This window comes from Perca fluviatilis, chromosome 10, assembly GCF_010015445.1.
Source record: "Perca fluviatilis chromosome 10, GENO_Pfluv_1.0, whole genome shotgun sequence".
In the NCBI taxonomy this organism is placed as follows: Eukaryota; Metazoa; Chordata; class Actinopteri; order Perciformes; family Percidae; genus Perca; species Perca fluviatilis.
Window position 1 is genome coordinate 32,311,615 of NC_053121.1, and position 12,712 is coordinate 32,324,326.

The following is a 12,712-nucleotide window of genomic DNA, read 5'->3' on the forward strand; positions in this document are numbered from 1 at the left end:
TGGCAGCTGACCAATGACAAGCCGAGTAGCGAGACCTGTTGTTTCAGGTCAACAAGAAAAAAAATGGAGAAGGTGCTGAAAGACTTGTGCTACTGTCGGAGCACAGCGAGCTATATGATATGACTTGCTTTGTTTTAGCTAACGTTAGTAGTAGCGCCGCTCCGTCTCTATTCATTTCACTCGACCGCTTTGTTTTATCTAGCACCGCTCCACATAGCACGCTTTTTTTTTTATCTACAAAAGACTCTACAACTTTTTCTTGTCATAAAAGACGCAATGTGTTTATTGCCTTACCTGCGCTGTCGCACATTTTTTCATGAGATGTTGGGTGAAGACAATGAAGCCTAATTAATCAGCATAGGAACTTTGTCCAATCCTCACTCTTTGGGCTAAAAGCTAAAATGCTGCTCATTCCAATAAATGCATTTGAAACACAACCGAGTTTTGTTTCTGAAATGCTATTTTGACTTTACATTTTGTAATATATGAAATGAAAGAAATAAATCCTTAAACCTACTCTGTATTTGATCTATCTCACAGCTCCTGTTTGACTGAGATAAACCCGGGGGAAGGGGGGCAGTGATAGCACTTGGCACACTTGTCTGTTCCACTTCAGCTTGATCAATGTGTTGTGATGCCTGCAGTGTCCTGGTTTGGCCCTCCACCACCAAATGACCCACAGTGACGTAGGTATTAATGGTAGCCTGTGGTTTTGCAGCCCCAATACAGAGAAAAGCACTACAGTGGATAAAAAAGGGCCTTTAGATTCAAACAAACAAGATTTATCTGAGATAGGAATGGATGGAGAAAATAATAGTCACTGCATAATTGTCACTTTCTAGTTGCCATTCCCCTATCTGTTTTTTTCCCCTGTGTATATTATATCTGTATTAAAACGATGCAGACTTCTTCAAAGTCAATGGGAGCATCAGTGCTAACACAAGGTTTTCTGTTCCAGACATAATCAATTAGTCTGCCTTGGATTGAGTTGAGATACAGCTAAGATAACCAAACATGTAACCACTGAGTCAGTTGTTTTGTAGTAATGTATTGTCTACGTTTGTATATGGCTGCCAAGGTTATGGTTAGGGTATAGGTGATGGAGTGTGGGCGTCCAGGTGATTGGGGTTTTGTTGTTACGTGATGTGCTGTTCTGTGTAATGTGGTCACGACTGTGAAATGTTGATGTAATATATTAGTATACAATGTATTTGCTGCATGATTGTGTAACTCACACTATGTAGTTCTTTTTAAAAATTATATTTGGATAATTTTTTTAGAAAGGCTTGACCAGGGACTGGGGTTGAAAATTAGCCAATTGGCTAGAAACCTTTTATGCATCTACACATATTGTTATGGCTTTGACTATGATAATTATGTATGTAATAATGTGCGCTGCATTGTCCCTGACAAATAAACTAATAATAAAAAAAAGAATTTGGAATATTTTTATTATATTGCAGCGAACACTATCCGCGTGGAATTTAGAAAAGTGTAACATTGCAACCACTTCATCGGCATTGCCGTGACTCACCGTAACTTTGCTCCATCCGCACCCCTGCGTGTGAGCGTGCTTACGTGCTCACATCTACCGAAATTTGGCAACGTTCAACGTGAATCTGTCTTTGGTAGCACCGACGTAATAAGGCCGTTACCCAAAAAAGGACTGAATTCGGTACCCAAGCCTACGTCAGTATAACTTCAGATACCAGTCATATTAATTTACCAGAGATTTACACCATATTTACCAAATATGACTGGTATTAAGATACCAGTCATATTTCAATTTAAATGTCATATTAATTTACATAACTACAATGCCTTAGACTGTCATAACATTAATTTATTGTACTCATCAGGTCCGTGTATTTTTCTTTTTACCTCCAGTCCTATTGACAATGTAAATAAATTAGCAAACTTTTTTTTTTCAGCAGTAAAGCAAATCTGTTTATTAAGCACTTTAATATACATCAGAAAATCCCACTTCATATAATCCAGGAATTCTTTTTAAATGACAGTTGAATGTACATGTTAAGCTATTTACAATCCAATCACTGACAGTCAAATCAAAGATGACAGACAAACACAGTCAAGACAAACAATATAACTGCTTAATAAGACTATACAGTATGTTTTTTTTCAACACTGTTTCAAGACCCGATCCTGCTTTGAATCCTTCTATTGACCCTTCATGGCATACGTTTGAACTACTGTAGAATTGAAGAGCTGAGAGCCTTCACTAGGGCTTATAAGTGTTTGTGCATGCGATAGGTTTCTACTCCCCCCCCCCCCTCCCCCGATCCCAGTTCTTGGCAAAAAATAGCTCACTGTTGACAATACGAAAAGCCTGCAAAAATACGACACAGCCGGTAAACGCTAACACAGCTCCACACAGTTCATGAGAAACAGATGTTTCAGTTCCCTCCGCGTCACAGTCGAGCACCTCCTCCCCTCCGTCTCTCGCGGGGTTAAGTCCTGTTGAACTGATATTCAGCTTCTCACAGGGAGGAGGTGGGACAGCGTTATGTTGTTTCAACTTTGGCTTTACAACTCTGCATTTCAAACAATATGATTCACAGCTATGAGTTGTCTTAATGGCTGAACCCTTTTGAACCGTTTTGTGCCATGCCCCCCCCCCCCCGAAAAATCCAGCAGGAATTAACTGGAAATTAACCATGTGGCAAGAAGGAAACAAAGCTTGGATTTTGTTTCTTGCAATGCAGTAGGTCTATACATGTAATTCTGCGGACAGATGCATGTTTTTAAATCACTGCTTTTACTTGAAATCGCTGCATTTAGCACCAAACCTTTGCTGACGGTACACAATGGGTTATTTAAATAGTTTTTATGCACACATAAAATAACACACAAGCAACTGAGAAATCCCATAGGGACAAAATTTACTTTTTTTTTATATTTTCAATGAACCTCCCTCTTTCTTAGATATTTGTAACAATACACAAATGCACAAAACCAACAAAATTAGGAGACCAAAATAACTGCAGGCAACTTCTGAACACAGCACCATGGTAGAGCGTAATGCAACACAAAATGCAGCAAAAGTGGCTTTTTTTCCAAAAATAAATATGCTCGTATATACCGGTGAAGTAAATTGCCATAGCTATTAACATATTACACACAACATACTGTAGGTTAAGCACACTGATCCAAGGTTAACACAGATTGTTTGGGGTCTCTAGAAAGGCAGACTATCAATGCACCATTTATACCATGGCATCATTTACTGTTATGTCCTCTGGCCTTGTGACAATGTACACAGTGGTACATTGCTGTCAGTGTGAAAAAGTAGACAGAACAAACATAATATAAAATAATTAAAAAAAAGCATTGGTATGTTTCTCTCAAACAATTACTTTGATAAAACATGGATGGGATACAAAGTGAATAGAACAAATGCATGTCTGTCATTTTACTCTTTTAAAAGTGCATACACTGTTTATTAAATAGCATTACATTAAATTAAAATGATAGTTTGCATGAATACATGAAGAAGGCTGTAACAGATGTAGGCACATTGATGTATCAGTTCACATAAGCCTTAGGCAGCAATCAACAATAGTCCCTAGCTATTATTTTGTCTCCCACGGATGAGAAAAAGGAGTATTTTCTATGTAGATGAAAACCGTTGCTTTGGCACATTCCCTCGATGTCTGCATGACGAATGGCATTCATGACATCTGAAATGGTACAGGAATGATTTGGGTTAATGTTTTGTTTGGGAGGAAAAAAGCTCTGCTTCTCCATTTGAGGCATTCTTCATGCAAGGCTGATTAATTCCAACTAATGATGGTTGTGTTGAGTGCAATCCAGTATCAACTATAAGTTAGTTTTAGCCTCATTATTAGCCACTGTAAATGAAGGGACAAGTCCAAGTCTTGCATACGTGCCATTGCCCTGACCTTAATTTCAACTTTGAGACAAATGCGTTATGTATTTCAATAAGAGCACATACTGGAGGACTATTTTGAAAAGCATCTCTTACCAGCTATAATGGAGTCTCCTTTTTGTAGTTAAACCCAGGGTCTGATCCTTCAATCTGCAGTTTCAGGGCTTGTTTAAGGCTTAGTTCAGTTTCCCCTATGGGATAGTTCTCTAGAACATCCTGGTGGCCTCTGTTCTGTACAGTCCGAGGAACTGATACTCTACTCAGGAAAACCTGACTACCCTGTAGATGATAGTTGGGGTTGGTCATGATGCCATTCCTCTTCTTCTCAGAACAGCTCTGCTGCTGGATAAAGAATTGATCTTGGCTTTGGCCCCTTTCCTGCCGAATTGAACCACCAATCATGATCTTGCAATGTGGATCCTTCACTGAAATGTTTGCTACCGATTTGTTGAGAGCAATCCTCTTGTCAAACTGTGTCATCTCGTACTCCAGAACCTGAACTTGGGTTGATCCACTGTTCTTGACTTTTTTCTTGTCTCCCAGTGCTCCTTTACCATTTGATGTCCCATTTCCGGTCTTACTTCCCTTTGTTGACTTGAAACCAGATTTTAACTGAGACCAGTCAAAGTCACTGGATGGAGATGATGGCTGCTGACCAATGGACTTAGACGTAGAGGAAGGGGAAACAATAGACTGTCTGCTCCGGCTGCGAGGCAGTGAATGCTGTTGGATCTGTTCTGTGAATGTCAGTCCATGAAAACTGTCAATCGGCACAGTCTGGGCTGTGGCAGTAGATGATGTGGTTCTCAAGGAGGAGTTCTTTGAACTTTTGAGGGAATTATTTGAAAGGGAGGATTTCTGTCGGTCTACTGTGGAATCAGGAGATTCGGATGGTGAACTGAAAGCATGGACAGGTCCGTTGGGTAGACCACGTCCAGACGACTGCATATCTCCTGCTCCGGTGCTGCCAGAGCTACTTGATTTAATGGTGAGGGACTGCATTTTACCAGTCACAGCCAATGGTGTTTTCTCTTCCATGGTGTGTACTGGGGAGGGATTGCAGCCATTTAGAGTTGTGCCCCCATACTTTTCCAGAAGTTTAATGATCATTGAATGGCCACCTTTTGCTGCCACTCTCATTGCTGTGCGTCCAAACTGATCAGCGTGGTTGGGGTCAGCACCATTTTCAAGAAGTATTTGCACAACATCAATGTGACCCTCTTGTGCCGCTATGCCTAGTGCTGTTGCTCCCTGGTTACACGTATGATCCACATGTGTGCCGTTCTCTATCAAAAACTGCACCACTTTTGTGTGTCCTTGCCATGCAGCAGATTGGAGGGCAGATCGCTTCTCATTGTCACAGGCATTCACATCAGCATGATAGTTAATCAGCAGCCTCACCATTTCAACATGCCCTTGCCAGCAGGACACGTGGAGGGCTGTTCTGCCCTCAGTGTCACAAGCTTCCACATTTGCTCCATTTTCGAGGAAATACTCTGTCATGGCCAGCTGATTTTCAAGTGCCAATATGTAGAGTGTTGGGCGTCCGTCTGCGTCTTTGTAATCTATGTCGGCACCGTGGCTCAGCAGCAGTTCAACAATGTCTCTGTGGCCTTCCAGTGCAGCCACCCTGAGAGCATTTCTCCCATCATATCCCCTCTCGTCAATGCATGACTTGTTTTCCAGAAGAATTTGCACACAGTCATAATGTCCCTCTTGTGCAGCTAATATCAGCGGTATTCTACCATCATTATCAACCTCTGTACAACGAGCACCTTGCTCAATAAGGGCATCGCACACTTGTCTGTGGCCCTCAAATGAAGCCATGTGTAGCGGGGTCCAGCCTGCATCATCCCTGTGATTCTCATCCAGACCCCTGTCCAGCAGAGTTCTGACCACCTCCACGTTACCCTGAGCAGATGCAATGCTCAGCACAGTCCTTCCCTCACTGTCAATGCTATCAACAGCAGCCCCCCAGAAAAGTAATGTGTTGACAACAGAGGCATGGCCCATAGATGCAGCAGCAAGAAGAGGAGTGCGACCATTGTTGTCTGTGTGATCCACATCAGCCCCACCTTCTAAAAGCAGATCAACTACATCGACATGTCCTTCATAGCCAGCCACAAGGAGAGGAGTCATGCAGTCTTTATCACAGTGGTCAACTTCTGCTCCCCTTTCAATTAGAAGGCTCACAACAGAAGCATGGCCTTTACTTGCAGGAACACAGAGAGCAGCAACTGAGAGGGCAGTCCTTCCATCCACATCTTCATGATTAACTTCGGCCCCGTGGTCCAAGAGGTGCTCAACGATCTCTCTGTGTCCCATGTATGCTGCGGCAATGAGAGCTGTTCTTCCTTCATTGTCTGCCTTGTTGACCTCAGCCCCATGCTGAAGAAGGTTCAACACTATGTCTTCATGACCTCCCCAAGCAGCAGCTCTCAAGGCAGTTCTACCATCAGCATCAGCACAGTCGACTTTGGCACCAGCATAAAGCAGAGCAGAAACTACCTCTGAATGTCCACCCCAAGCTGCTGAGCGCAGGGCTGTCCATCCATCATGATCTGTGTGGTTTATGTTGGCCTCACAACCAATTAAGCAGTTGACCACTTTAGTATGGCCCTGCCTCGCAGCAAGAGTAAGTGCCGTTTGTCCATGGTTGTCTTCTAGCTCCATGTTTGCCCGTCTAGATATGAGCAAGTTGACCACATCGAGGTTTCCACTGTATGCAGCGTTAGCCAGCAGAGTTCTCCCACTGGAGTCACACTGGTTCACAGATGCCCCGTTGTCAAGTAATGTTCGTATTGAGTCCTCTCTTTCCAGGGCCTGTTGTACAATACACGACGCATGGTCATCCTCATTGTTGACATGAGCTCCAGCTTTGACCAGAAGTTGCAGGACCTCCTGTTCTCTTGGTATGGAGGTGGTCAGAGAGTCTTTAGCAGGAGTTCCATTCCAAACCATCCAAAGAGCCAGATTAAATGGCTCAATCTGCAGATTGGAATTAACAAGGTGCAGTGCAAATTCCTGCACTTCGAGTGGCTTAAGATGCTTTGCCCGGCAAGTATAACTCATCGCCAACATCCTATGTCCCTCTGCTGCATTGCACAAGTACTTCTGGGTGCAATGCTTAACATCTAGTAGCCACTCTGCAAAACTGTAGTGAAAAAGGATTTTAGTACTCCCAAGGCCATCGACCAACAACTTGGAGAGAATGTCCATCTTTTTCTGAAACTCTTCCATAGTAAGTGTCATGTTTTTGGTCCAGACTGCATGGTACAGTTCCTTGACCGTAAGTGGCCTGCACGTTGCCAGGATTACATTAAGGATAGGCTGGACTTTGGCAAACTGTTTCCTGACAAAAAGTCTCTGGCAGAGCCACAGGTAGAGGCCATTGAGGGTGCCAGGGATGTCACGGATTTCTCGAAGCATGATAAAGTTTTCCACCACGCCATCCAGCACACGCTCCAGGTAGAGGAAGCAGCCACTGCTTTTGATGTGGAGTTGGTTGAGCATTTCGGCTGTCTCCTTGGTCAGGTGCTGCCTCAGGGCCTCCTCCTGGTCCAGCCTGTGGAGGATATACTGTTGCACATCCTTGACGATGTAGGCCTTGCGCAGATCATCAAGGCTGATTTTGCGGAATCCTGTAAGAGAAGAAATGGACATTAGAGGAGTCGGATGACAAAATGGATAATATAAAAAGACACTTCAAAACTTACTAGGCCAGTATATGAAGAATATGAAAAGATGGAGTGCAAGTGGTTGTAGAAATCACCGTTGATGATAAGTAGTGTTACTTTCCCCACAGTGCTTCTTGAGTCTTTAGCTTATGTCGACCTTGAGATCATACCCAGTATGTATCCACTGATCTTGTACCTTTGGATAATTAGGTTAAGCCAACCTTTAATTTCCTAAGGCATGGGATAATTAACAGTAAAGCTGTGTTGTTGAAGAGGAATTGAGCGCAATACCCCCTCTGGCTGCTAGAAGCAGACACGATCAGCAGGAGTTCACGATCAGTTTAGCCCTTAAATAACTAAGGAAAACAAAATAATGGCAATTAGTGCACTACATTGTGTCTGATACAGAATCAATGTCAGCTGTAATCATTTGATCCTTGGTGAGGGTGAAAACAGCAAGCATTTCAGTGGAAACATGACTGAAATAATGACTAGCTTACATTATATTAAAATATACCTGTACTGTTGTTTAATCATGTATGGCAACACCCAAATGTACTCATCAGAAAAACAATTAAAAAGGGAAAGCACCAGTCTTAGCAGAAGACCTTAAAATGTGCCATGGCATGGAAATTTCACTTTGAGTTTTTTTTAACATTAATATGAGTTCCCCCAGCTTGCCTATGGTCCCCCAGTGGCTAGAAATGGCAATAGGTGTAAACCGAGCCCTGGGTATCCTGCTCTGCCTTTGAGAAAATGAAAGCTCAGATGGGCCGATCTTGAATCTTCCCCTTATGATGTCATAAGGGGAAAGGTTACCTCCCCTTTCTCCGCTTTGCCCACCCAGAGAATTTGACCCACCCATGAGAAAGAGAGAGACATCATGGCTTGCAAACAAGCGAAGCATGGCAGTTGGTCAAGGCCACACCCCCACCTTGCCCCCCTCTCTCCTCCTCAATAGCATTTAAATCTACAGACACAGAAATGGCACATCCTAAGGAAAGCTCATTGTGGGACTGGCTCTAGTGGCTGTAATTCTGTACCAAGGCTGAATTTCGGGAAAGAGAATTCAGATACAGTATTAGGGGACCACTGAGGCCTATTTAAAAGTATCCAAGAAGCAGCATGTCATAGGACCTTTAACGAAATAACATATAATGGTAACTATGTGTAAAATAAAATCATGATACCCTGAGAAAAAAAAAAAAGTTCTTTCAACACTAAAGTTGAGTTGATTGGTCACTTAACCTGCCCATTGACTTAGAGGTTATTAGTGCTTAATCAGCAGGAGCAAATCTGTGGTAGGGGCTTAAGATGTACAAGAGTCAAATGGAGGAGAGCAAGGGAGACATCATTTCCATGCCTGTAGCACATCAGTGGTCTGTAAAACATCTCTCCAGTGCCTCACTTATTATCGTACTACACGCTCCCAGAACAGACCTTTAGAAATCCTTCTGAAAAAAAGAAATTATCACAGTGGGTCTTAATGAATGATCTTTAAATGGGAATTCCTCTCTGAGACGTGGAAAAATGGCTCCATAATGGCCTTGGCTAATGGGCATGAAGTGAACTTTCCTCCATGTTAAAACAATCTGTTCATGGTCTGTGTAAGCCAGCCAGAGGGCAAGAAGAGCATTTTTGCATACTTATATTTGCAGTTCCCATGGTTCTCAGGAGTTACTGGGACATGAAAAAAATGCCACCAGAGACTCCCTCAGTGTTATTGACATACTGTATTTTAAAATGACTAACAGGCCTCCTACTATGGGAAAAGCAGTTGCATTTTCCTCCCTAAAAATGTGCACTTTGCCAGGCAGAACACAGAACAAGGACTCATTAACCTTTTCAAAGTATGGTAATTAAATGTTATTATTGCATCTCATTACTGACTGAACATTTCATGTACTGACAGGAAACTACTCTTAAGAGACTTTTTTGAAAATAATCTATGAAATTCAGCACCAGCACTTTTATCTTGGAACAGTAAACTATGATTGCTTTAATTATATAACACAACTTTTACCTGTACATAATATGCATCAGACTCACAAAGCCTGGGGCAGTGCTCTGTTCATCTGACTGCTATTGTGTGGCTAGAAAAAGCTGTGAAATCTTACTCCACAAAGGGACCAGTGCTAACCACACCTGGAAGCCTAACGACAGTTAGTTGAGTTTAACGACAGTTTCCATGCCGGTACTAACAGTTTGAACAACGGACCCTGGTAAACAGAAGGACCGATGGGTGTTTTTCTATCATCTGCTTCTGAGTTTGTTTAAGATAAGCACCACTCCACTAACTGGGCCTCACAATCTTTTACGTTGTCCCTGAGGCCTTCGTTATATTTCAAACTGTGATAAACCAGATAAAATGAAGGCATTTACACCTTAGATACTGACTATGTTGAATTACATCCTGTGATACAAATTTGATTCTAATAAATCACACTCTTAGGTTGAACTTTGTTATAGGCACAAAATACATACCATACAAAAACTTTTATTGATTAAGTTTTAATTTTATTGTAATAGAGATAACATGGACAGCTGGGTTTAGCACTACACACTAAACTGTAAACAAAGGTAAATAAAAAACAAAAACCTCCCAAGTACAAAAGTGCTTATTCTGAATATAGCTGTGGGGACAGCTGTGCAAATATTTTAAATTAATAAAACGGTATCAAAGTATCATTCTCAATTTGCATTATACTACATGCATTACATTAAATATAACTGCTCAATCATTACAAAAACTCAATGACCCCAACCCACTTTCAGTCCGTCTTTGTTTTCAGTGACTGTGCACATTTTCCACCCTCCCTTTGCCCTCTTTTGTCTGGCTCCATGACCCCCTGTACCAGCTACCACTCCCCTCCTGGAGAAGTCATTGACAATACAAGAGACAGATGCACGGTAAACATTCATAGTAGCTATAAGTAAGTAAAACACTCAAGCACTTCTACCTTTGAGTACTAAAAACCATTAACTGTTTTGTGTATATTCAAAATCTTTGCTCCAAAAAGCTGACCGATTCCTCATTTTGACAGGGCCATGGGAAGAACCGGAATGGGTCTATGAGTCTAGCAATGGCTTCTTTAAGGTTTGTATCAACAGATACAGAAACACTTGAAGGCATCACATGTTCCTAATGTGCATTTAGGTTTTCATGTTCCTAATGTGCATTTAGGTTTTCAGGGTACTCACTACTCCTCTGGCTCAGGCAATCGGAGGATTTCTCACTCTTCCCCTCCTTATTTTCTCTAGCCTTTTGTTTCATGTCAGGTTCTTAAAGCTCTTTTGTTTAGCTTAAAGGCCACACTAGCTGGTGTACATGCTTCCTTCCCCTGCTTTTCAGGCTAATGCACAATCACACGTGCCTCAGTCGACACAGGCACATACAGTATCAAATTTGCATTTACAATTCATGTTTAAAATCAGACATCTTATGCCCGGTATGATCTCCTGCCTATGTGTGTCACTGATGGGTCCTCCTACTCCTTCTGGACCCAATCCCTCTTTGGACATTCTGGGGTTGCTCCAGTTGAGACAGGAAACCCACTGGCTGAGAGAGGGGAAGAGGCCATTAATGGGGAAAAACAGAAGTAAACTATTTTCTATTTTCCCCAGCTAGTTATTTCAGCAAAGTGTGACATTTAATATGCTGTCCTGATTTATATTCTTTGTTGATTTGTCTATATACAGAGGGAAAAACATTGCATTTGCATTACAGCCCAATTCTGGAGATGTTCCTCTATCACAACTATGTTCTCAGGGGAACAAATGAAAAATGCTTCTGTGCTTTAGTTTATGATAAACAGTTTCTCCAACATTCCACGGTCGGTGACACACCAATTATGAAGATATAGCGACTAGGAAAGCTAGAGCAGGGAGGAGGATACAGACATTTGACTGCAGCCACCATGACAAAAAACACTTGCCTGGATTAAAAAACAAACAAAAAAAAAACTCTATATGCAAGAAATAAAAGATTAAAACAAGTAAGAGCCTCCAGTCAGAACACACCATAAAAGACCTCTTCTTTCAGTTGCTGCACATAGTGGAAGATGACCTACAATTTCCACTTTAGTCATCAGCAGACATCAATTCATAGGTCTTGGATGTCAATTGTGAAGTCATGGCATTATTACTACCCCACTCCTGCAGATAAAGCACTAAAAAAACCACAGGCGGAAAGTCATCCAAACTGCATTTGATGACAGTGGTGTAACAGGAACTACTATTAAGTACTACACAAGAATGCAAGAACTTTCATTGGCTACAAATGTCCAATTGCCTTCCAAGAACCATTTTCTCTCTTTCCAAAACCCAACAGTCATGAAGGTCTAGGTTTTGCGCCATTATATGTGGGCTACACAAACTGTAGTGTATTTTGTGTGTTCAGGCTATTTGTGTGTGTGTGTGTGTGTGTGTGTGTGTGTGTGTGTGTGTGAGAGAGAGAAAGAGAGAGAGAGAGAGAGGATGGTTCAGAGTCTGAACAAAAGCGACTGCTAAACAAGCAACAAATGACACATTCATCGGGGTGAGGGATGCAGCTCCCGAGTACAGGCCTCTGAGCCAGCTGCTGCTCGTTACAGAACTGGATACCAGCCACAGGAGACAGAGCCCTGCGTACAAAAGAGGGGCTGTTTGCCTACTAGATTAATTTTTCAGATGACAAACGAGGCAGCGTGTGTGCAAGCATGTTGAGAAATTAGAGGTCCAGGCTTATCAAGCAGGATTTCAAAATGGCAGCGTCTCCGATTTGGCACATTCATTGCGAGACACAATCTTAGGTCATCTGATCCATAAAGAAAACAGAAACCCAAGCCCCGCTGCCCTCTCCTCAGGCTCTCCAGTAAACCCGCGCTCGACAAACGTCTGTTCGACAGCTGCAGCGTTCTGGGCTCCAAAAAACATGAGAGCGCCAACCTCCTAAACACAAGTATGTGGATGAGAGTTGGCTCCAACGGTCTGCAAACAAAAGTCCTTTGACAAGAGTGCTGCTATTTAATCTTTGACAAATACAGTTCCCTGTTTAATTATATACACTCTCTAATTCCTAACAGATGAGTGGAGGTACCACTTTCTAGTTTATCTCGGATAAATGTGGCATATTCACAAGTGAAAAAAG

General features: G+C 42.2%; 1 protein-coding gene across 1 annotated transcript in view; it reads right to left on the reverse strand.

Annotated features, from left to right (window-relative positions):
- Nucleotides 1–1,934: 1,934 nt before the first annotated feature.
- ankrd50 (ankyrin repeat domain 50) overlaps nt 1,935–12,712 on the reverse strand; it is a 41,447-nt gene continuing 30,669 nt past the window's right edge. The window contains exons 5-6 of the mRNA XM_039813218.1: nt 4,004–7,548; nt 1,935–3,698 (exon numbers count right to left, since the gene is read on the reverse strand). Coding sequence (XP_039669152.1) covers nt 4,007–7,548 — 3,542 coding nt within the window. The 3' untranslated portion in view covers nt 1,935–3,698; nt 4,004–4,006. The remainder of the gene's footprint in view (nt 3,699–4,003; nt 7,549–12,712) is intronic.